Raw genomic sequence first — 27,076 nt, 5'->3', positions numbered from 1 at the left:
TAAAGACTAATAACTGTCTTAAAATACTGGTTGCCTGATAAAGTCCAAAGAAGTATGTGAAAACTGACTACAGTTATGATGTAGATGATTCATCGGCAAACCCATAAACAAAAGCACAGCCACATACATGAATATATTCATTTGGCTGCTGTGTGAAAGGCATGGATCAACAAACATAATAAACCACATCTTCCCCTCAGCTGCACAGTAAGAGATTGAACTGTGCTAAGTTGAAGTTATGGGTACAAGCCTCCTGTGGTCATGTCAGGGCATTTCAAGTCAAGTGCACATTATTGTCTGCTCTGTACAAGACAATAGCTAATAAACATTGACTGTTCAGGCTGATTGTGATTGGTTAAAGACATGTACCGCTGGCCAGAGGTATGGAAGAGAGACCCATTACAAACTAGAAGGCAATAAAGTGAGCTCATTTACTCCTAACAGCCTAAGTACCGTCAGCAATGGGTCCCAGCTGGAAATTTGGGTCGATGGAGAAGCAGTAATTACACTTCTGTCTAAGTGTCTTAATGTGACTGCCTCCATTGTTTACTTTTCTGTCTCTTGCAAAACACTGGCTGATGGATCATTTTCATTTCCAATCAAATCTGTGAGTATATGTGTGTATCTGTGTGTCACCACATGCATGTGCATGAGTGTGTGGGTGTATTTGTCTCCATATTGTGCCAAAGGTAATGCAATATAACGTTATCATCAGTCTAACACAATTTGGCAAAGGCCCTCTTGGAAATTTGTTAATGTGGTCTTCTGTTGTTAGTTTTTAAATATATTTATTTTGTCTCCATCTGTGATCCTAAGCACTCATAAATTTTTACTCATTACATACACTACATTGAGGCCTTTAGGCATATCTATCTCACACAACCTTTCTAGTGTGCCTTTGGTCTCAGTCAGGTCCACCTGTATTCGCCTTAGGTCTCAAGTTATAAGTATAACAGCAAAATGTCTGACCAAAATCAGGTAATTTCACACATCAGTGAATTCGCTCAGGCTAGGTAAACTTGTTTTGGCGAATTCACACTTTTGACCAATTGCAAAACATGTTGACAGTTCTGACCTTTAAGTGAGCAAAAAAGATCCGGAGAGTCTGAATACGAGGAAGCTGTCATATTAGCTGTAGCACACCATCCATTTTTATCCACTTATCAGGGTCAAGGTTGCAGTGGCAGAAGGCTAAGCAAGAAGCCTTTTTTCCAGCCACATCCTCCAGCTCCTCCTGGGTGATGATGGTCTCAGGACAGATAGGATATGTAATCCCTCCAGCATGCTCTGGGTCTGTCCCTTGGGTTTTCAGTTGGAGTGCCCAGGAAAAGACTCCAGAGGGAGGCCACCTCAACCAGCTCCTTCAGACACAAAGAAGCAGTAGGTCTACCCCGAGCTCCTTTAGGATGTCTGAGGCCTTCACACTATCTCTAATGAATGAGCCCAGCCACCCTGTGAAAAATACTCTTTTCTGCTGCTTGTATCTGTGTATGAAGATTGGCTGGTAAAAGACTGCTCTTCGGGTGCCCTGGTGCCCTAATGGTTAAGGTGTATACCAGGTAACTGCAATGTCCACGGTTCGACTCCTGGCAGGGGGACTTGTGTTGTATGTCATATCCCTCTCTCTCTCTCTCTCTCCTTACATTTTCTGTGTCTACACTGTCTGTCAAATAAAGGCAGAAGCCTGAAAAAAGAATATTCGCCACTGCAGTCAGGTACATGTGCATTACTGCTGATGTCACATCAATCCACCTGTCGATCTCTTGTTCAATCTTACTCTCACTCTCACCCTCACACCAAGCTTCCACTGCTACCTATTTCACAATGGTGCTGTGCCACTTTAGGTGTGACCAGGCACTCAGGTAAATCAGAAACCAAATGGTACAAGCTGACATGTCTGGAATGAGTTTGCAGTAAAACCACTGCTCCTTCATGTAGGAAGGAGCCAATTAAGGTGATTTGGGTATCTGATTAGAATGCCTGAACCACTGGTTGATGCATCTGTATGGAGGAGATATTGGGGCATAGAACATGCTACATGCTGAAGGGACAACAAATCCCATCCTGGGAACACTTTGGGATCCTCCAGGAGGTGCTGGAGGATGTGACTGAGGAGTAGGATGACTTTGATTTGTCTGCTGCTGCCACCATGAGCAAGAACCAGATAAGCGGCAAAAATGGATAGATCAAATATAGTATTGGAATTAAAGTTGTCAAAATGCACCATGTGCAAAACCTTGTCTAAGTTTCATAATTATCTGCTAATTCATTTTGGTCTGGTTAGACCAAAGGAGGCAAAAGTTCAGGGTGCCCTGGTGACCTTGGACTTAAGGTGCCAACCATGAACATCTGAGGTTTGTGTCCAGGGGACCTTTGGTGCATATGAATCCCAATCTGTCTCCCTCTCCTCATTTCCTGTCATCTCTCTACTGCAGCCATTTAGTTGATGCATGAAAATGCACAAAAAAATACATAAAAAAAGATCCAAAAGTTTAGAATTGGTTCTTCTCAGGATAGAGTCATTAGTGTTCTGGACTCATGAAGACCCCTTTTGTGATGTCTTTCTTATTTTACTTTTTGGTTGATACAGTTTGAGTTTCATATGGTGGCACTCTTCCAAGAGTGGTTAGCCATGGTGGCTATTGCAGCTCATGCTAATTACTCAACCCCAAACTAACTGGGAACATTAAGCATCTTTCATTTTCTTCAGAGGGACCTACCAGAATTCAACAGCAAAATATGTTTGTGTTTTCATCACCTTTCAAGACAACACAAATGAGTTTTTTGTGATGTGAGTGCCTCTTAAAACCGTTGCAAATGTTTGTCCCTTACAAAATGATTCATATGACTGTTTTTTGACCTGCCAATACTATGATCAAGACTGAAGGGTTGTTTTGGTTAAGAAACAAAAACTACTAGATTAGAAAAAGATTGTGGTGATGGTTAAAAGAAATCAACATTGAGAGTAAGTGGGAAAGAGAAAGTGAATTGTGGCCTCCAACGTCAGAGTCATTGGGTTTGTTGACCTATCAGTTCCCCCAGCCTCCTCTACAATATCCTGCTACTTCCACTTATGCTCTTGGCATAAGTCTGGCAAAAACATTAAATCTTAAGTCAAGGTCTGCTTACTTTTACTATTAAAATGGTCAGGTGCAGTTCAAAGCTCTAGAAAAAGCTAATAAGTGGACCATGAGTCAAGATTTTTTTGTCAAAATCCAAGCTCAAGAATGAACTTTTATGTTGAAGTACAGGCCATTTTAGGCATTTGAACAAAGGACTAATGTTGTCATTGTTGTAGTGAAGACAGTGTTGAATATGGAAATATTATTTAAATAATGAACAAAAATAACTAAAAGATAAACAGATGACGCAAGTAGCATAAACCACTTCATTTCCATGAAAATTGGACAGATTTTTACTTAAAATCTATCAGGGAAGTATATGGTACTGTTGGACCACAGCAAAGTAAAACTGCTGTGATCATACTGCTTATTTGACAGCAGAATCAACTTTCTCCTCAGCTCTCCCCACTAAACCATCACCTCAGCCCTCACCTCCTTAACCCGCCTGTAGTCTTCCCAGTCCTGGCTGTGATGAACTGTTTTAGAGGCAGAAGCCTGGTGTTTGCAGTGAGCGGAGCTGCCCATCAGTCAGGCGGGCTTCTCTGTGGCTCGGGGAGGGATTACTGGGCATTCAGGCGGCTTCACACGGTGAGCCACAGCCCGTCTGATCAGAGAGGCACTCGTCTATCTCCCCACCTCACCCTTGGGGCCTGTGATTTCACAGGGATTAGCACACAAAGTCGCCTAATCTCTCCCTCCACTCTCTTTCTATTGATGGCCATCTCAAACATGAACGCACACACACTGGCACTCACACACTCAGATATATAGAAACAGAAAAAAGACAATAAAATTACTGTCAGCACATATAATCAACTAATTTGGCAGAAAACTAACCTGAATACTTTTTTGAGGCAACTTAAATTAGTGAAGTTTTCTCAAGCGAGTTGCACAAAGCATTTTAAAGAAATAGTTTGACATTTTGGGACGTACGTTCATTCACTTTCTCTCTGAGAATGAGATGAGATAGAGATAAATGTCAATCTCACATCTGTGTGTCCAGTGTGGAGCTGGAGTCAGGATATCCTAGCTTAGCATAAAGACTGGAAGCAGGGGGACACAGCTAGCCTAGCTCAGTCCAAAGTGAAAAAGCACACCTAGCAACACATCTAAAGGTTGCTAATAACGCGTTGTAACTCTTTTGTCTTGTCTTGTTTGATCCATACAGAAAAAGAATAACAATTTCTGCTAGTAGGGGCAATTTTGTGTTGGAACTATTTCTTAGCAAACAACAGCCAGGTGCAGTGACTGTGTGCACCTTCCTTGAGTCTTGTTGTCACATGGATTTTTCCTGTACAAATACCAATACAATGCCTGTGCTCAGGGCTTAATTTGTGCCGGATCCTGCCGGAACAGGATCCGGGACCTCTTCGTTTTTGACTCCCTGTGTTCCAGTACCTGTTTGCATGGCTCTTGTGGTATAAAAACAAAAATAATAACATAAAATAAAAAATATATATTTAAATTTACAGACCAATATTCAAGCAATTTCACATTCTTTATTAGCTTAGCTTTATACTTAAAAAGTCAGGAGATATAACTGTTGGTGTGAGCGAGTGCACTGAGTGAAAAGCTTGCTGGGTAATTATGCTTATGTCATGTGCACAGACAAAAAACAAATTGCCAAAACCTGCTGCAGCCAGAACACTGAAGCAGAGAGGATCAGAAATGTGCAACTGCAATGGTGCAAAGGTAAAAAAGATGTCAGGATGTGAGGTCAGGATGGCGACGATGACACACAAGGGCGGTTGCAGTGGTAATGCTAGCGAGCAGAGGAGCTGCTACCACAGCAGCAGTTAGCCAGGTTCACTGACAGGAGCAGGACGCTACCACAGCAGCAGCTAAGCTCCTAAGTTCAGCTAAGAACTTGAAGGATTGGCGGATAAAACTGGATATAATAAGTTTATTGTGGAGTTGAAGGTGCTTCATGCACAGTACTGACCCAAGGACGCAAGTGCAATGTCTGGAGATATTGAAGTTGAATTGCTGACATTGATAGCCCGCGTGCAGTCATTCAGGCCTATAGAGAGCACAAAGACTCAGATGGAAAACACATCCCTGATGAACTGAAGGAGCTATTTGTTGCTGTCAATAGCATTCCTATTTCAAGTGCTAAGGGTGAGCATGGATTTTCTCGAATGAACCTGATTTGCACCCTGAATTGTACCTCTGCACACATCCACCATATCATATTTACTCTTTCTGAATGTTGTAAGACCCCCTGGCCAAATCCAATCCAGTCCCTTATGTAAGGTTGTGGGACAACCACCGACATATGCAGTAAAATCTGCAACAGGGAGGAGGAGGGGAATTGGGACATGGCTGTGGTGTGGGGGTATTTTGGACAACTAGATAAGGTAAGCATACATTTGTCTATTAATAGGATGCCGTTCCAACTGGTTTTGTTGGGCTGCTGTGCCAGTCTTTAAATAATAATGAGTTTTTTGAAAGCTTTGTGTGATTCTTTGTTGTGAACTATGAAGTATTATTGTCTTACTGTATATGTTAGACCTGTTGAGAAATGAATTCCTGTCTGCAAGTGCTATGAGCCCCACAGTTAAGCATGTGGTGATGTGGGAATTTGCATGTGTTGTGCAGAGTAGCCTAAAATAATTTCAAATTATTGCCATAACATTTATATCATGGAAATTATTTGAAATTGAGGCCTGTAGGAGGTAAGAGGAAACTTAGTAGGAGAGCATTTGCATACAAAGCATGTTGTTTTCAGCCCAGTGTTCTGTACACGTTCCAGGACCTGCGCCTACCTTGTCACCCCTCTGCTCTCATATGCACTTCGCCTTCTGGCACCTTCTGATTTACAAATTAAGCACTGCCTGTGCTCAACGACTGCATCAGGGAACTCACACTACAGCCACAGATGCTGCACAAAAAGTGTTGAGTGTTTGGATTAAGAATTGTTTGTCAAGATTTCCAGAATGTAAATGGTAGGTGGATATTTGAACTTTGGACAGGCTTGATGTTTCCCCCTTGTCTTTATGCTAAACCAAGACAATTGCCTGAAACTAGATCTTTAAATGTGTTTTCCAAAGTGTTTCACTAATTCTCTAAGATTTTCCTTAAGAGTTCACTCCTAAAAGGAACTGGATTTATGCAAACGCACTTCAAGTGCTCTCTTAAACATGTTGTTTTAAATCTTTAGGCTGTTTCTTTTATCTCAGAGAATCCTTTGACATCTGGTCACCATAGGCCTTTTTCACAGACATTTAACATGTCACAGTAAAAGCACAAGTGTAAATAATAAAGTGAATGATAGTTGAATTCCATTTAGCTGCTTCAGTTTCAGGGTGCTCATATTGCACATGCTGGCTCACCTGTCACAGCTTACTGGGACACTTGAATAGAACATCGTTAATGTTATCAGTAACACCTGTGTTTTTCCTGCTGTGACAAGTCAAAATGTCTGTTCTCTCATCAGTAGTAGTAGCAGTGTTTTTTTTGTTGTTGTTGATTTTTGGTTGTTTTTTTCTTTGTGTGGGAGTAACCCTGATGTGAATGTTTATTCATTAGCTATGGTAATTTTTCACATACATAAAACAAATGGTTTTGTCACCATAGCAACTTAAATTATATGCTGTATACATTGCCATTGATTGTATAAAAATGCCCACCTTCATCTCTTCTTTGCAGTTCATTACAATGTACAAATGCTGGTTGGAACTGTACTGTAAAGGCATATATTTACTTTACAGCAGTCACAGTCAAACAGGCATATTGCCTAAAAATCTAAATCCTATATGAAATCTATTGATGTATTATGTACATAAGCAATCACAGCATGCCATGTTACGAAAAGCAAACAGTTATATTAGCTGTAGGAAAGCTGAGAGACTCCTAATTGCTGAATTTATGAACAGCAGCATTGTTCATTTTTTTAAATCCCCTCTTTGAAAACAGTAAATAACCTCTTCCCCCATTAAGTGTTGGGAATACTTCAGGCTGGTACCAAATGGCAGAACACAGACGCCTAATTCAATCAGAAAGCCCTAGGGCGGCCCAGCATGGCTAACTACATCACGGTTAAGCATCTTGATTTTGTCAGAATTATAGAAAATGACAAGTGAACTCGACATGAACCAGAGAGTCGGGGTGGAATCCTCGTATTGGCATTTCTTAATCTGAGCAGGGTGGTGCCAGAAAATCAATACTTCTCAGCCTTTCTCTTTTTCTGCTGTTTTCTCCCCATGAGTCTGAAGAAAAGGACTCCCAAACATTACAGTACAGTAACACAACAACAAGCACAGACTCTGTATAGACCGAAGGCATAAGGCAAATAAATGCTGTATCATAAACCCAGTTCTTTCTTTATCCATTTAGGATCAGCAAATATAAAATGTTGATCAAACAGTCATATAAGACTATTAAGGTTAAGAAGAACTTCTATTGGTTGGCTACTTAAAATGAGCAGGGTAACTATCTACAACAGTGATGTAATGAATCATGCTTTACACATGTAATTGCTACTCAGAGAATTTTTATGCTTCAAGTCTATTTTCTGCAGACTTACATGTACAACTATGGTGATTGTGTATGGACAGGGAAGTGTTATCCTGTTAGACCCTTCTGTCCACTTTTAAAGTAAAATCTCAGACAGTGGAGCTTTTCAGCCATCAGATGGAGAGAGAGAGAAATATTTGGTTTCTGCGTTATTTTAAAAATCTCAATGTGTTGACAAATATCACATTCCATATGTTTGCAAATTATTACATTTTAAAGTCATTCAATCATTTTTATAGTCAGAAGTAGTTAGACTTTTGCAGTGGTGGCCTGAAGGTTGGAGAAGCAAGCTTGTGATCGGAAGGTCATCGTTTCAATCCCCAGACCGGCAGGATAAATCTGGATGGGGAAAGTGAAAAAGCAGTGCTTGCCCCTCCTCATCACAACCACTGAGGTGCCCTTGAGCAAGGTCCTTAACCCCAGCTGCGCCAGTGGAGCTGCTCAGTGGCCGGCAGATCAGACTGTAGTTGTACTGGGCAGCTTCCAGGTGTGAATGTGTGTAACTGTGTGAATGTGATCAAGGTGTTCCTGCAAAAGAGAAACTTATCTGAATAAATAAAGGTTACTTTGAAGTTACTTTGGTTGGGACCACCCCTAACCTGATTTTTAACATTTTTTATTAGCTATGTTTTAAAAACCTGTTGATTTGCTTAATGTTAAATGAGCTATGGCATAATATTTTGGGCACACTTGAACATCATGCTTTCCACCACGTTTGCACCACAAAGCCACCATGTCCATAGTGCAGACATTAACTTGAAAAAGACCCTGACATCAGGATATGGGCCTATCCTGTTGAAGCTTGCTAATTGCAAACTTCATGTCAGCCTGCCTGTTAGATTTAGATACCTCGTGTTCAAAGTGAACATTTTGTCCTGAGGGTGGCACTAGAGGAAAGTTCAAGGATTGTACAAAATGGAAAGGGTTCATCCTCTGAAGAGCATGATTGTGCTAATGTGATGTGTTTGAATTTGATTAGTATTGATATTTCTTGATGTACAGGTGGAAATGTTTGCCTGGTGGTGGCACCAGTAGAAGATAGCCTTGCCAATAGTTTTCTCAAAATCTTGTACAAACTTAAATAAGCATCTTTATCAGCAAACCCAGCAAAAAAAAAAAAAAAAAAAAAAATACTGTATGGTATTATTGCTGGATGTTTTTGCTATTCTAACGCCCTCTTTATACAATTTACATCTGTTTGAATCTTTTTACTATGATCAGTTCTTTAAATTTCATATCATAAAGATTTATGACAGCGTAAACAGGTGATTTTGTAATGAAGGATGTATAGTTTGGTTTCTCTTCCACTACCTCCCTTGTTCATGCAGTAGTTTTCCATTTCTGATACAAACAGAAAGGTATGAGGAGAAAGCAAAACATACAGCCAAAAAAAAAAAAAGTGGACAAAAAGGAAAAACTCAGAGGGCCTCCTTTCAGGCAAACAAACTTACTTTTCATCAGGTGCTATTACATGTCCCATTCACATTTATTGGATTGAGTCCATGCAGCATAACCAAGGTGGTGACAGCAGCTGATTACTCCAATAAGTCTCGCAGCCCTACATAAGGGGTCACCCAGAGGACAGGAATGCAGAAGGGCCTTCCTGAGGGCCAACAGTGACCCGGACTAGAGGCTTGCCCAAAGGATGGCTAAAATCCCCTCACCCCCACCTCGACACTGAACCTTTCCCTCTGCTGCGCTTATTCTTCTGCTCTCTGGCTCGCTGTCATCCAAAATCCTGCTTCCCTACCGTTCTCCTTTTTCCTCTTGTTGCTCTTTTTTGGCTCATCATTTAGCCTCCTAATTCTATAAACATAATATTTTGGTTTTAAGGTTCTCAAACATTTAAATGTCACAAGCTGCCAAACAGACACGCTGAACAGGAAATTAGACTGTAAGATGATATGATTTTGTCTTTTGAATGCAAATTTGGGCTTTAATTTTAAAATTATAGAACTGTCTGCAACTGCAAAGGCCTCGATTATGGCCTATGAGTCATATTTTTCCCTAATTGGAATTATTTTTGATATTTGGGATTTCAACAAAATAAAAAGATACCTGATTTTACACAGGGCCCCTGAGAATCTTAAAGGCTGGTGTATGAAACAAACTAGTTTGCTATCCAACCATGTCTAAAGGTGAAAGTGTTTATACTGGTCAAAATCGAACAAAGAGGCAAAAAGCCTGCTGTCATAGAGAGAGGCCAGACACGATGAATCATACAGATGGTATGAAAATGGACCATTTGCACCAAATGTACCAAAATTGTACACTTTCAGACAGGTTCTTATCAAAGGTGTTCATGGTGTTGCACCCGGTTGTACACAAAAAATAATGGAAGTACCTGTGTAAAGAATGAACAAGAGAAGTTTCTCACCTCCACAAAACTGGCCAGTCCATGTGGGAAGTGGGTGTACTTGATGGATCGGTTTCGCAAAGTTACCAAAATTGTAGGACGCAGCAACCCCCTGCCCCAAGTTCAATATTGGAAAGGCGTGGGATTAGGGGGTTTAAAATGCTGTTTAACGATCGGACAAGCACTTTCTTTAAAGCCTAGTTAGACCTTATTGTTGTACAGTATGTACTGTATTATCTTATCATTTGGAACTTGGGATGATTCAACTGTCGAACAAATGTCATCTCCTACTGTAGGTCTCAAAAATTCACCCCTTGAATTTGAGAAACAAGAAGAAGCTGGTGGTTCCAGCTGGCGCCTAAACTATTGTGCTGTAAGGAGACAACCCTGTAGAATCCACGTTAGTTGTTTCTCATTCATGAGCCAGTTCAGGGCACCAGGTCAAGCCTTTGTCAAGGCATCCAGAGTCCTATGGAGGGAAAGTAAGGGGGGAGGAAAGGGACTTACTGTCTCCTATATAGAAAAGAACTTGACTGGCCAAGAAAGGTTTTTTCTGTTGAGCCGACACATGAAAATTGCATATGTTACATAAAATCAACTTCAGTCAATATCAAGTCAATACATCATTCTTTGATATTCAATTTCCTTGTCTGTCATTACTCATTGAGGTAACGTTGTTGCGAGTGAAACCATCAATCTGTCACTGAGCTGTTTGTTCTCCGTCTTTTGTCTCTCTCGGCTGTTTTCTGCCTCAGCTCCATACATCCAGCGGTTGTTAATCAGTTGCTGGAGCTCTACAGTGCTGCTGCTGCTGTTCTGCAGAGCCCAGGAGTATGTGGCTTAGCGCCTTTCAAAGCCTGCCTGCCTGCATCGCCACAAACAGACACAGCTAACCCAGCTCCCTCTTTGAGAGAACAGCCTCCACACATAAACAACCTTTTGTTCGCGTTCTCAACCAAAAAAAAAAAAAAAAAAGGCTCCACAGTCTGCTGGCCTTCCCCCAAGACAAACTCACTCGATTAGAGGGATCTGTTCATGGGTTGTGCGTGCTGGTGTTGGCCAGGAACCTGCAGCCAAGCAGCAAATGGAGAGATTGAAGAAAGCAACTTCTATGTGATGGCCCTCCAGTCCTGATAATGCTATCTCTTCAGCCTACCACTAGACCAACAAGCATTTGTCCAACAGCCACATGCTCGCAGAATGCACTCAGCCTAATATAATTGATGAGCTAGGAGCTAAGTTGTGACCAGAGGCTAAATATAGCGCTGTGGCTATACAAAGGGCTCGACCGAGGCAGACACACTGCAAACACAAATGCTCGGTGTGTATGCCACAGTGTGACGGATCACAGCAGAGACAGCAAGGCTCAGAGCGTCTGTGGGAACTGGCCCTTTTCACACTTCCAAATGTGAACTGGCCATATGATCTCTGTATTTACTTATTTGTTTGTCAGGGATAGTGCACATAGATCAAAATTACTGGATAATTCTGGTTTGTCCAGCCCAGTGAATGAATCTACAGTGAATGCTCTACATCCACTGCCAATGTACAGAGGGAGCAGGGTGGACTTGTAGAGAAGCGGAAAGTAAGGATGTGAATATAGTTCCACAATCTTAATTAACCTTTCCTAACCTTAAACATGCAATCATTTATTTTTAACCACTTGGGGGCAGCACAAGTAGCTGTAAAAAACATGGTGTACTTGTTAGCTAACAGCTGCCTATTACACATGCAGCAGGTAAAGAGCATTATTAGCATTCAGTAGGAGTCATGTGGTCATTTGATGAATATTCAATATTCTCCCTCCTCTTAGCTCTGTTTTGGTCTCCAACTCCAGAGGAAAATATCTTGCCGCTAAATGCTCCACTATGTTCAACAGCTAGTCACTAACTCTGTCTGCTTTTTGGCACTGGACAGGTAGTGTACAGTGAGTTTATCAGAGCTTTTTTACACCGAAAATGAAGTTGATGAGAGCGCTGAGAGTGACACAAAACAGTAAAGTAGAACTGAGGTCTTACTTTTGTATATCTGGCCATCAAGTCCAACAGGGCAATGAACATGAGTGATCAGACAGGTTGTTAATGAGCCAAAAGTTTAGCCAGATTATCTTAACCACTTTTTTTTTTTAGCTGAAACTGAGCACACCCAAAATGTCAGTTAACAATCCCTTCATTGCAAGGTCAAAGTTGAACTGTGAAATATGATGGATGTTTCCAACTGACAGTTTGGATACTAATTTTACCATTTACCTTCTTTTCCCTTCCAGATAAGTTTGGCTAACCTGCAGGTTTGTTTAAAATCTGTCTGATTGTCTGACTGCTCATATTTCTTGTCCCATCTAACTTTGTTTAAGTGATAGTGTTCCCAGATCCAAGCCATTAACCTGGGGAATGCAATGTTATTATTACTGATAGAAATAAGACCCAAATTGTAATAATAAGTGTAATTATACTGCAATGAGTTAGCTGATGTCTGCTAATATTCATCTGCAATCACTTTCCAGAATGTCAAATATAGCTACCTGCAAATTAAGAAAACAAGTCTATGAGTGTGTGCACATTGCTTATATGCACTCGTTTGTCTGTGTCTTGTCATTGATATCCCCATGTTTTTCCATCTCTGTGTGTATTTCAGAGTCAGGCCGCATGTTGTGGAGTATCCGTAGCCCATTTAGCAGAGTAAAGCGCATTGGCTCTCTATGAATGAGAGCGAACATCCGTCCAACTTATCTCTGAGTGCAGACTTGGGCTCTCTGCCTCATAATTGCAGGTTCATACACACAACTCACGGACACACATTAAATAGCTTCTTTGTGGGAAGCTTAAGACTACCACTCATTTCCCAACCCCCTTTTTTCCATTTCTGAGTCCAGATCAAATGAAGGGAAACACATTGTGAAAACTGGACTTTGCTCCTCGTTTTGCTGCGACTACCAGGCTCTATTTGCATTGCCACTTAAGACTCTTATAAAAACCTCAGTTGCAACAGCAGGATATACTTCCCATGATCATTTATCTAAATCTCAAGCCTCCACCACATTTCAAAGTGTTTGCATCCTCTGCAGGGCACAAACCTGAGCACAGTAAAGCTTCCTATAGATGTGAACCAAATTTAGTGCTGGAAAGTTCACGTTGGCCTGTGTTTGACTCCTGGATCTCCAGCTCCACCCGGCTCTCCCTGCCCCCACATCCCTTCCTGTGATGAAATCTACTCCTCATGGTTAGTTCCGAGCCCCTCCTCCACTCCCATACCACCCACCACCACCAAAAAAAAGAGGCAATCTTTGAAGCGAGCCGCATCTCTGCTGGCCCTGTCGAACAATGAGATGCTCTCCGGCTGCTTTGTGCTCCGGGCCTCTCAATGCAAACAGAGCTCTGAGAACTGCTTTTTCATTGTCTCATCTTCAAGGGGTAATAAATAAGAACGCGGACAGCTAGACAAGCTGCTACAGGGCGAGAATAAGAATGCCGCTGTTAAAAAGACTGGCTTTCAATCAAAGTCCATTCAAAGAATAGTTGGGGTTTTGTATGGACGCATGTTGTGCCTATTAATGAACATACAAAAGGAGCCATTTTCTTGATTTATGGGTGGCTACCATGGAGAATGCACTGTGACCACAGGCAGGGGAGGCCATACGTTAAGATGCACATTTGGATATTTACCTCACAAAACACCAGCATGGCTTTAAGAACAGAATCGTACCAGTTCGTCTGTTGACTACGAAGTGAATTCATTTTCCAAAAGAGAAATCTAAAATGAGTTTGGATTCAGTCCCAGCAAAAATCTCTTTCTTCCCAGTTATTGAGCAGATTCTCATGGCTCGGAGACACAAACACAGTGCATTAAAGCCCCAGGTCTACCCACAGGTGTATGGCACAGAAATCATATCAATAAACTACAGTAAGCTCTGTAATCAACACAGCTCCAATCACAGGTTGCTTATTGCTTTGGGGAGTAAATACCATAAGATGCATTCCAAATCGAAGCCTCCCCAATTAGTTTTGCTCAGTTTGATATTTTCCCCTTGCATGTTTTTACAGACTGTTATCATTCATGTATTGACATCATTTGGCTTTTGCCAAAGCGAGGAGATGAGAGTTGGAGTCTCTTGACAACTCGAGAATGAAGTGGATTGATGGTGGGCTCGAAGTAAAAAGTCGGGCAGACTGAGCCTCTCATTAAACAGCTCCAGATGTGTGCCAGATGTCAGGGGGGTCTCTCCCATAAAAAAAAACCCTCACCATCAAAAACCCCATGGCCAATGTGATCGCAGCGGGTAACTAGTGTTGCTTGCAGCAGCGCAGGCACCTTTCCAAACCAGAGGCAAACTGTGGATCATGTTGTAAACACTGTTTTAGTCTATGTGTGGAATGTGCGGTTGCATGTATGCATAGGATTCTCCAAGCACTACACGGGGAAGGTGGGGGTGGGTGGTGGGGGGAAACTCCTCGCAATGTGAACTATGGTTGAACTGTAGGAGGGAGTGCACTGAAAGGTTGGAAACAGTGGGGGTAAAAAAACTCTCCCAGCCCTTCTTCAATCAGTCATACGTCCCCGACAATGGTCTGGTTTTCAGACATTCCTCTATGCATTGTCGATGTCCAATAATCTTTGTCTTACTTTTTTTTGTTCCACAACCTCTTGTTCTCATCACATTCAGCCCTCAGTAAATGAAGTCCCAACGCCTTTTGCAGTCGGCAGATGAAAAGCATATTGTATTGGGTAAAGGCTTGAAACCTGTTAAAATAGAAATGTTGTTAAACCTTTAGGGTACACTATCAGATGTTGCCCTTGCTCTCTTCGCTTCTCTTGGCGTAGCGGCTGGCGAGTTAGCTCCATTCCTTTGCCAGCCACTTGAGTGCACATTGATTTTCAATCCAGAGGGTTAGCACATGGTGTAATAAGAGAAGTCTGCATTATTCATACTTTGCCAGGGCTAGAAACCGCATGTGACCTAAATACTCTGCGATGGATTCTAAAATAACAACAGGGAAACACTGACAGACAGTCAGGCAGACAGTGACTTGAAATGAGCGAGGAAGACAAAGGAAGGGGTAGGGAAAGAGGTGGGGATAAATCTGGAGGAATAAAAAGATGAATGTGTAGGTGTGTGAGTGTGTATTTGCAAAGTTTGAGAGCAAACTGACAGCTGAGTCTCTTTTAAGATTAGGTGCTGTGCAGACATGTTGTATCAGTGGATTATTAGAGTGGCACAAAGAAAGTATTAAAGCAATGCTGTGTATAACTTATGTCCATGCATACATATCGCTGTATAAATGTGTGTATGTGTGTGTCATCTCTCAGGCCTCACTTACACATGCAGATGGGTTTTATTATATATTATATATTGTGAGAAAGTTTTCTCTTTCTCTAATTGGATGATGTATTCTGTCTGACATTGGTTTCTAAGCTCATATGAAACACTTTAAAGGTGAAATGCAGCAATTTTAACATATTGTAAATTCTCAATTCTAGTAGACGGGACCTGTATTTACCTAAACTTCACCTTTATATGAAAAATGCTTACATTAGAGACCTTTTTTTAAAACTACATCTCATCATATTTTATTAAGAGTCCTCCCTTTTTTGTGATCCACTCCCATTTGAAATTTGAAACTCAGCATCTCCGTCATATTTACATTTTGCCTCGATACATTCAAAGATGTTGCTGCAAAGATGTTTTCTGCACATTAAAAGGCTGGCAGCAACTCAAAGGCGATAATCCCCTCCTTTCCTTGTAGGCTTTTAATGTGAAACATCTATAGGAAGTTTCATTGATGGTACCTTGACAGTGATTGAAAAAATGGCAAAGTGGAAGCAAATGGAAATAATTAGTGAATAAATGTGTGTTTCTGTTAAAAAGTGGAAATGAGAGCAGCAGAGTGGTGAGTATGACATGGGTCTGATGTTGTACTTCTAACATTAGTGTTGGGAAAATGTACATTATGTTGAATTTACCATGTGAACCGTAATTCTACCAACCCTCAATGTTTTTACCTGGCATTTATTGGGTGCAGATCGTTTGTGTTTGTGGCCATAGACAAATAAGGATGGTGCCATTATCCGAATTCCAGCTTTTATGTGAGAACTTATAGTGTTATGATAGATGTAATGGCAGATAAAAAGGTTGCAGAACTGATTTCTAGTCTGTGGTCATGTTAGAGGGGAACTCCACTGATTTTACACATCATACATCTGTTTACAGGTGTTGTGAAGTACTGCTGCATATGCAAAAAAGTAGTATAAAGTATTTTCTGTATCAAGAGGGAGCTGAGTGGATTCTGATAAATTGCCTAAAATGATGTCACTTGAGTCAGCGTCGGCTGGTTCTGAAGACTACAAGTTGAAAATGAAAATAATCTGGGAGTGTGGAGTTAGAAAGAAGTGAGATTACCAGACCTCTGTAGCCCACTGCTCATCTCTGCTGGAGGCTAGGCTACATTAACTGCTACTAGCATAACAATAACTGTCAGTGATTGAGTTGCATTGTGGGAAATGTAGGCATCAGGTTTTGAAAAGGAAGAAGAACGCATGGAATAAAAAATGACATTATCTCTTGTTCTGCCACATCGATTGACACTTTTTTCTTTTCGGCAATGTTATAGGAGTGCAATGCAATTGTTGCAATTGTGTGCTATTGTTTGAGTACTCTTTTAAGGACCACAAAAAAAGCTGTTCCATTTCAGGCTTGGTACACCTAAAATCGAAACACCTTTACCTCTGTTGTATCTAACCTTGTAGATAGTCTTGGTTGTTTTTTTTGCCAAGGTTTGGGTATTAAACCCATGATATTTCTGCCTCAACCTCAATACAATAGGCATTTTTAATTTGTAGCTGCTTCGGGTTCAGGGTCCCGGTATTGTTTATGTTGGTTCACTGTCACACTGTCATGACTTACTGGGACACTTGAATAGAGCAGAGCCATCATTAATGTTATTAGTAATGCCTGTGATTTTCCTATTATGAGAGGTCAAACTTTCTGCTGTGAAAAAGGCTTATAGAGGTGAATGGAATTTTGTTAGTGTTGCTTGCTGCATTGAAAAATTACATTTAAAAAAAGTTTGCATGGCCAGATATCATAAGAGATAAGTGAGTGATTTGTGTGAACTGACCCTTTTATGCATTTTCCTTTTACATTAGTACACTAGACCTTACTACGATGTAGCTACACAGCATGTTTATTTCAAAAACATGTATGCATTACCCTCAGGTACCAGTCTGCTTATCACAACTGACAGGACACACTCTCAGCTCGAGACCTGATGTTGCTGTGTGGATTTCAGGGAGGAGAGAGGAAGAAATGTTTCCTGGGCGATGGAGAAGCAGTGTCTTTCTCTATAAGATGAAGAGCATGTTGACATTTCCCTGTCAGATGAAGGCTTTGATAATCTGTTGGGGTCATCAGCAGGTAGGACACTGACAGGTTGGAAGTACAGGTGTCCCCTCCCTTGTCCCCCTCAAGGCCAGACGGAAGGAGAGCATCGGGAGGGGATGCGACAGATGTGGAGAGGCTGGAAGTGTGCGAATGACAGGATCCATTAACCAGCTTGCTGACATGCTTGTGTGATGCTTTTTTAGATACTACAGTCTGAGAATGATGGGTTAGGGTTTGATTTTGTTTTGCTTTTGATCGGGGACTTAGTGGGATCCAGTCAGAAGGAGGCAATGATCGCAGCCTCCTTCAAGTCTAGCCATTTGGAAGGTATAAAAACTTTTCCTTGCAGGCATGGTTCTAGTTATATGGAACCCAATATAGTATTCTAGAGTTGAATCAATGGGTTAACACCACATCCTTCCTCCAGAGCCCACAGAAACTTATTTTAAATTCTGATACACGTTATATTGGAGACAGAAATTGCTGAAAGATAACCTATTGCCACGATAATGAAATGTGTCTAAAATAATACAATAGTCAATAGTTTTTTCTTTAGATGCACAGTCATGGTCCAACTCTGAATATTTCACTTGGTTTAAGTGTTGTAAAATAGCTTTAATTAGAAGAACAGGTAGATACAGTATATATGGGATATTTTTTTATAACTTTGAAGTACTTTAAGTAGCATACCAGTGAGTTTGCAAGTTTTCGCAGTTTAACTAAAAATCAAGTACTTTTTGCTACTGTTCCAGGCAGCCTTTGGTTTTCATTAACTAATAATCCATCACAATGAACATCAAGTATGCAGTTTTTTTTTCTTTTTGCCAAAGTTACATTATTTTTGTGATACTGCAGTTTAAATACAGACTGAAAAGGCTGCGTTATATTACCTCATAACAATAGTGTATAGTAATTGGTAATAAAGATTTAATGGTACTGTAACTGTGACTGATTACGTTTTGTTAGCATACGAATAGGTTAAATATTGAATGGAATGGAAACTAAAGTATGCCTGAAACAGAAGAATATATTAACATTTTAAAACCTCTGTTCTCCTTTAATGCTTAAGGGGTTAATACAGGTTATAATTATTATTTCTTTTGTATTTTTGATTTTATGTTTGGAAGTTAAAGTTGTAAAAAACAAAACATAATGTATGAAAATGGATTCTGCAACAAGTCCAAAGAACACCAGCATCACCCTTCAGAAAATCATGTATGTTAAAACCCTATTATGCATAATGGAAATGGCTGCAATATGAATGTAAAAATTCAGAATTCATGCATTAATGTGTGTGCTTGATTATAATATTTCTTTTGTCTTTGGTTCTCCTTTTTATCTCTTTCATACTTACACATGCTCCCTCCCTCTCTCTCTCTTTGTCTTTCTTACTGTCTCTCACACACACACAGACACACACACACAGACCCCTCAGTGATGTTGACTGGGCCACTGGAGTTCCCAGGAGGTATGTGATGTTTGCAATAGAGTTCAGTTTCCATTGCGAATCCCCCAGTGGAGGTAGAAGGCAGCAGGCAGGGCAAACCGGCCCACTGACCCAACAACAGCGAGTGTTTGAGTGTGTCCCCAGGGACGCTACGACGGCCTGGATCGTTTGTGTGAATTCACAAATCACACCCATGGCAGTGCTCATTACCTTACTGTTTGTTTCATCTGGATTTCCTTGATGCCCAAAGTTCAGACATATCTGTATCAGACAGGCTCAGATTTATTCTTTTGTCTCTAATGTTGTAAATAATACAGTCTCTGTTTTAGTCTATTTCATACACCAAAGGATGATCAAGGAGAAGACAGCATATGTTCTCTTTTTATCTCCTTTTTATTGTTGTTTTTATTTTTATTGTTATTATATTATTGATGGTGCTGTATATTTCATGTCTAAACTCTGTCCTGCCCCAGTCAGCTAAGCGAGATTATTTTAATGTATTGACATTCTCTTCATGTTGCTTTCGACTGTGAAATGGTATTTTTAAACATATTTTGATACGTCTTATTATAGGTATATTTTCAATATGAAAGGCAAACTATGTGTCACTTTGATTGAAGTCACTGGTTTAACTCAATGATTCACGACCTCGGGACTGGGACCCTGAAAACAGGTCATAAGATGGCTACTAGGGTGCCACTAAAAATCTGATTGAAAAATGATTCAAATTAAACAATTTCAGGGAAAATCACTCTCTGAAATTCTCCAACCTGTGTCACAAGCTAAAAGTTTTGGGAGCCATTGGTCTAACTCTCATATTCAAATAATGGCTGGACAGTGGGCACATAAATAAAGGCAATGAAAAAAAAGGGGGTAGTTGGGGGTTGTGGTGTGGAATTACCTATATTATAATGTCTCACATAGAAAATTCAGCATGATAAACATTTCTACAGAACTACTTCCATCAGTTTACCGAGGGCATCATGTCATACTCACCAATCTGTTCTGATTTTCTCCTGACCAGAAATGCTGTCCTCACTCACTAAAGAGTTCCTCTCAGTTCTACTTTGCTGTTCTCTTGATTGGTGTTAAGTTACCGTCAAAGAAACACTTTCTGATGATGTTTCACATTAAAAGCCAACTAGAAAATTGGAGGATTGAGGTTCTTTTACACAGAGTGAGATATGTAGGACTATTAATTTTCATGTCATATAAAAACATATCGCTGAATGAATATACATACAAAGCGAATCCCAGCATTTATCTATTTACTCCCTGGTTGATTTCAAACCATTTTTGTCTGGAACAATACAGGTTCACCCAATAACAACATCACATGTCACAACAGCTAGATGGCAACCGAAAAATTTTTTTTTTTAAAAAGGTACAAAAAAAAGAACACAAGTTCTTAATTGATGTATTCAAGTCTGCAAAGGGACACGGGTGCTGGCACTGGTTTTGGTTTGTTTGGTTCAATTCCTCTTCTTCTTCTTCTTCTTTTTCTGTTTTTTTGTTTAAATTTTATGACTAGATTCACCACAACAGGCATAGAGCCTCTTCAAAGTGGGTCTGGGCAAGTCTCTCCCTGATACAATGGCACATCTACCTGCTATAATAGGCATAGCTGATACCACATTGGCTCTTTTTGAAGAATTCTTCTCCAAGATGTATTTAAACCATCTCTCTGTCATCTGGTCCTTTCATGATGCAAAACTTTATTGAAAAAATCAGGATAAGTGTCTTATGCTTGGATTGTGGTAGATGTAAATAGGCCTACTTTTGATGCAGCATTGTGACTGCAACTTCTTTATATTTTTGTGCTGTTTATCTGTAGCGAGCTCTAGTGTATGTAAAAGGGCCTTTAATGTAAGAAATGTATACAAGTGATGAATTTCACTGAAAACAGCTGACACCAAATGAATGAACAGAAAAATAGAACTGACTGAAATAAATAAGAGGGTGAAAACAGTATTTCTCAGAGCAACACCGGGATAGGTATGGCATGTCTGCACATTATGCTGACTTTTTCTAAGATGAATGGGGGAAGTATATAAGTATAATAATAAAGCTGAAATAAACTGAAATCGAATACCAATTGATCTTAGCTGAGTCTCACAATTTTAGGACCTTTCCACTTAAATGCTCTTGCTCTGATGAATGGGAAAAGAGAGATATGGCATTCTGATTTAGATATTCAACATTTTATTTAGTTTGAGTCTAATTTCTCAGAACATTTGAGAAAGAGGCAAATTAACAATGGGAATTAAGAAAAAAAATCAACTCAACTCAACTCAAAAAAATCAACAAATAATATTGAAATTCCCAGACTCTCTGTGTTTTGTTTATTTACACTTCTGAGTTCAGCAGCACACAACTCTGCACACCTGAGCACCTCGCTGAGGGAAGAATCCCCCCTGGGTGAACCTGCCTGCTGGTTTTCATGTCGAAGCAGATTTTTAGGTGGTGGTGAAGAGGGGGGAGGGAAAACAGAGGGAGTAAATATGTGGAGATGAAAACAGTTGAAAACAGCAGAGCACAAACTTCACCAACACAAACCAGAGTTTGTCAAAATATTCCTACAGTAGTGGAGATAACCTTGGGCCACTTTTAGAGAGGAAATCATCCAGGAGCCATGCAGCTGTCTGGATTACTCACTATTATCTGAGATGTTATCGTCATGTTCTGTCTGGTTAATGTCGTCTCCCAACAATGAACTCCAGTTCTTCAAGTTTTTCATTTTGCAGCTATGAAAGTCATCTTAATATAAATGTGCATCTCTTAAAGATTTAAAGCACTTCTCAAGCTACATCTCAAGAGTATTTAGTAGTAGTTGTAGGGAAGTAGGTATAATGTCTCTATCATACTATTATACACTAATGAAAGGGGTATTCCAGCGATTTAGTATTGCACTTCGTTGGAAGACTCCAAGGTGACAGAATAAGAAAAAAAGGTAAAAATCAACAGAGTAGAGGCTGAGATATCCTGACCTTTAGGCCCTATATACACCTGGTATTAACATGTGACCTGTATCTGGATCTGGTTCATCCCTGGGCCGATTTTTTTTTTTCTATGAATGCAGTCATGCTGCATGGACTGCATTTATACCTTACCGAGATCCATCACAGTGCAAGCCTGACTACCTTCAGATATGGTCTGGCAGGTCTGATAGCATTCTGATCCCATCAGATCTCTGCCAGGTGTAAATGAGTTATTAATTCTTAGTACGGGGCAAGACACTGGATTCTACATTTTCCCAAATGTAACAAATAATATCTTCATCCCTTCATTAGGCTGTCCCTGCCTGGAAAATACCCATGTCTCAAACTCCATCATTAAGTTCTGTTAAAAACTGTAGTCCAAAAAAAAATTTTTCCAAGCCCGAGCCAAGAGAACTGTGATGACATCTGTTCAGTCTTGGATTCTTCAATTCTGTCTGTTGCTAGTTTGAACTGTTTAGTTCATGTCAGTATAAAACAAGGCCTTTATAAGCACTGTTTATATGGTTAATAGCTTAGCAACCACCTATGTTTGTGTGGCTCTCCTAATTGTTCAGTGAGCTTTTACTCAAGTGACATGCATGGCCTGGTCTGAGAGGGGCTACTGATTCAGAGAGCAACAACCATGATTGAATGTACTCAGATAAACTTGTAGATTCGGTGTACAAATTTGTTCATTCATGCACTTAACACCCTTTAGTGCCTGCTTGAAACAAATCCTCATATGTAGACAACAGTGCATTCCAACCCTATTTCCAGGTAAGACTTGATATCGGATGATTGTCCAAAACGCTTTTTTACATCCAATACCAAAATTAAGTGGAAGTTTTGCAATATCTCTGCAAGGCAAATGCAGGGTTTAGGGGGAGGACATTAAAACACATAGTTAAGATTAGGGAAAGATCGTGGTTACCATTAATAAAAAGGTAAACATTAATTGCAGGTCAGTTAGAGGACATGAACTCTGATCTCCTGCATGAAAATCAGAAGTGCAAAAGCAAGTATCAGTGGGGGCACGCATATCCTTAATTTCTGCAGGTTCTAGTTAACAAAAAATACACAGTTAGAGACCCATAGTTGTCGAAACATTGTTATGTCGATATGATATTATAGAGGATTTGGAAACAGTTTAGCAGTATACAGGTACTTGTTTGTTCTTTAGAAGTGTAACACCCCCATTCACCATCCCAACATCCACATCCTTGCTTTTCATCCTGCTACATTTAGGGCACATTGCTTCTTACACTGCACTGACATTGAATGTTAGCTCTCCCATTGGTGGGACAAAACACACCAGAACTACTTTTTTTTCCAAGTTTAAGCAATTAAAACTTCTTGGTTAAGGTTAAGGGAAGATGGAGGTCATGGTTAAGGTAAAATGAAACCATCTTCTTCATGGTTAAAAGAAATCAACATTGCCTAGTGGCAGGAGACGGATGTGATCAGAGGTCTTTGGTACTGAAATAACATAGTATACCAATGCATCAATTCTAACCTTCTCCACAAAACTCGCAACAGGTAACCTGTAAAAAGTGAACAAATGACCACTCCTATTGGAGTCTTTTTAGGATGATGCCTTGAGATCAGGTCGAGTTAAAGCTCAAAAAAGGCTTTCGTATGAGAGACAACTTCAGTAACTACAGTGTTGTTCCTTTACCTCTAAGCTGCTTGTTGCCATATTTAAAAGATATGTTAAATTTGTTTTGTGGACAGGAATGTAAACTCAGTGTCATTGGATGGTGCAGCAACAGTACTCACCAACAGGTGACGGTGTGCTGCCGCTGCTGGATGGCTGCTGGATCTGCAGCCTCTGCGGTGATGGTGGCGGCAGCTGTGGCAGGGAGCTGATGACCGATGGGAAAAGGAAAGGATATACCCCAGGTGTGTAGTGCCTCATCTGGACCAGCGGAGGACTGCTGCGAGGCTGGGCACGGCTGGCAGTCTTCATCACAGCGTTGGGCGAAGGGTGCTGGCAGGAGCACTGAGCAAGCTGAGGTGTAGCGAGGCTGGGAGGCCATCAGGTGACCCCCTGGCTGCGGTTAGTGTGACTGGAGCAGGCTTGGTACCACCTCAGCACTCCAGAGATGCATGGTGGTGCAGGTTGGTGTCACCCAAGTCAACTCAGAGGTTCACCCCACTTACACTGTAACACAGATACACATTGAGTCTTAGTTAGTTACTACTCTTTAGCTCTTCCAACAGTAGATGATGAATGAAACTGCATATGTGGAATAGAACTACTATTAGGCCACTATTCATTCTGGGGAATCCAATGGAGAATTAGCTCAGTAGAGTTTATTAATTTCCTGTATTACCAACTCATCCTCCTCACCCTTAATTTCCACCTCTTTAGTCTACAGATAAGCTACTTCCTGCATTGGCACTGAACGTTGGCACTGGACACAAATAGTACACCACATGATCTTCCAATATCAACTTTAATTTGTAGGGATATTGGGCTGAAAGAAATATACAAAGAATGTATTTATAAACCATGTCTTTAAAAAACTAATAAGGGAAGTATTCAAAACCTTTGAGCTGATCACTGACTCAAGAAACAAGCAGTTTATTCATTGGTGGAAAACTTCATTCACTGAAAGCACATAGATTTAGCTTCTTGATGTTTTACCCTCTAGTAACTAATATGTAATTGTAAAGTCCTTGTCCCTGTGAAGATAAAGGAGGCTTGTAAAGAAAGCAAAGTAATAATTGTGGCTGCTTTTCGTCTGAATATATACTGTAAGTTCAAAAACAAGACCTTTCTGCAAAGACTAACTATTTGTTAGCAGTGGAGAAAAAAAACCCCTCAAGCCTCCCACTCTGTATAGTATCACTACAAGTTTGGTTCAGAAGTTAAAACTGATTATTCCTCAAGGCTTCAAGGATTGCCCAGGATATTCCTTGCAGAGAATTTGTTTTCACATATCAACTCTCCTCACGCCAAGGTCACAGCCATCTGGCTCGGGGTGACGGTGGGAGAAAAGAGAAGGGTGGAGCTGAGATGTCAAAGTCCCCTCTGCTGAATTCTGTTTAACAGAGTTATAAACTGCTCTAACCTGCAGTCAGGGGGCCATTAAAGTGATACGTAACCACACTTTGTAATAAATGGCCACAAGATAGCGTCTTGCTGCTGTGCTGCATGCCACTGAGGGAGACAGAGGAGAGGTGAGAGTAGAGAGAAGGACAGGGACATGGTATTAAAATGTGATCTGTATCTGGGGATCGAAACACGAGGTGTAAATTCTAATAGCATGGACTGGGATGTGATCTGCTAGACAAGTTCAGAGGATTCAGATGTTTGGGTCAGACAGATGAACATGGAATCCATTCAGTGTTTTCACTGAGTGAAAATGGGTTCCCTGCATTCAAAACCATCACCACTAGTAGAAATGCTTTGTCAGGTGTGTCACCATGGGTGGAAACATCATCATCACGACAAATAGAAAAATCATTGAGGGAAGAAATATCATCATTGTGGATAAATATCACTGCTGATTATGCCACTACTGGCAGAAACATCACTACACACACAGCTCAGTGTCCCTAGGAAGTAAGTTTATATTGGACAATTCTGCAGCTCATGATTTACATCTAACTCCAACATTCAGTGTCCTATATCTAAAGTTGTAGAAAATAAGGGTGTGGAGGTTGGGGTGGTGGTTGGGCATGTAGCACATTTCACTTTCTTACAGGAGACCAGAGTTTGCTTACAGATCAAAAATCCATGCCAAAGTCTCCCACAATCTTTCCCTAGACTGAACCAAGTACTTTAGTTGCCTAACCTTAAGCATACCATGCCAAGTCCCCCTCCACTCAAATATGTTTTTTCTTATTGCTACTTGAGTTGAATGTTTGAGCTTCACTGGGAGAAAGTTTCTCTATGCTCATCTTAAAAAAATCAGTTTATGGTGTGTACCTATATATGAGCATGATTTGTGACATCACAACTAGCCAATCATGGTCCAGTATGTAACTTACACAAGTGTGATGTGGAAACATGAAGCCTCCAGTGGACAGACACTGAGAACAGACTAGGAGACATCTTATGAAATGAAAAATATTTGCATATTCATAGATTCTGAATTTTGTTTTAAAAACAAATTGCCATGCACTGATATAAATATACAAAAATATAAAAATGTTGGCATTTAATCTAACCTGTCATTTTGGCAATATCCAATATCAACATTCTGCCTGTCAATAAGGTAGGGTACACAGGAACACTGTTACCACAGATGGAACCATTTACAATATGATATAAAGAGTAAAACTATTATCACCACAAAACATCACCACCACAGACAGAAACATCATTACCAAATATGTTATTGCCACAGACTGTTGTAAATGTAATGTCTGGTGGGCAAAAGACAAACATATCACAACCGCAATTTGTTGAATGGACATAACTCACACACGACCAGCTCAGCGTATCACACTTAAATCAGTGTGTAAATTATCCTTGTTATTGGGAACACTGGCAATCAGCCTCTTGATCAAATGAAAACAGAAATACCATCCATCCCTCATTACGTGAATACAGCAAAAGCAGTGTAAATAGCAAGTATAAATAGCAAAAAAAAGTACAACAAAAAACAAAACTGAGTTTCCTGCTTTGCAAATGGTGCATGAAAAATACCATTCTTTCTTCATTCCTTTTTTTCATCTCATGTCCTACTACAATACATAAAATATTACTGTTCACATGGTAGCCATTTCATATCATTTATATCAGCGATTAGAGTGAACCATGGGCCGCTTTTTTTAGGATGTTTGGGGGCCATTAACCGGCACAATGGAAACAGAGGCCTTTATGTTTTGTTTATTTGTTTTAATTCATTTAACAATAAAATTGCTTTATAATACTATTTAGGGTTGTATCTGATGTAATTTTTTCCTGTTAGTAAGTGAGGGACAACAGAGTTACAGCTTATTTTAATACTCATTTGACTAAAAGTGACTTATGTGAATATATGTTCTGTGTTGCACAGATTATAGACATACTTCATTTGTCATCCACACATGATAAACAAAGGATTGATTCATTTATAGTTGATTGAATGTACTGTTGTTTTTGTTGCGTAATTTAAAAAATGGCATCGACACTCCTTTTCTGTTTGACTGCCACTTGTTTGTGTTTCTTAAGAACAAATCTGTTCCAGTCCAAAAAGCTAAAGTTGTGCAATTAAAACAGAATTCACATTAAATTCTCTGGTATGTTTATTAGACTTAATTTCAGCAATATGCACTGTTCCAGTAGTAAGG

At 40.2% G+C, this 27,076-nt stretch overlaps 1 protein-coding gene across 1 annotated transcript in view; it reads right to left on the bottom strand.

Annotated features, from left to right (window-relative positions):
• Positions 1 to 27,076, bottom strand: part of LOC137198027 (retinoic acid receptor beta-like) — a 220,222-nt gene that overhangs the window by 113,326 nt on the left and 79,820 nt on the right. The window contains exon 2 of the mRNA XM_067611615.1: positions 23,570 to 23,954. Within this exon, the coding sequence (XP_067467716.1) occupies positions 23,570 to 23,759 (190 nt within the window). The 5' untranslated portion in view covers positions 23,760 to 23,954. The remainder of the gene's footprint in view (positions 1 to 23,569; positions 23,955 to 27,076) is intronic.

This window comes from Thunnus thynnus, chromosome 15, assembly GCF_963924715.1.
Source record: "Thunnus thynnus chromosome 15, fThuThy2.1, whole genome shotgun sequence".
NCBI classification, from domain to species: domain Eukaryota; kingdom Metazoa; phylum Chordata; class Actinopteri; order Scombriformes; family Scombridae; genus Thunnus; species Thunnus thynnus.
This window is presented reverse-complemented; position numbering and strand designations above follow the sequence as displayed.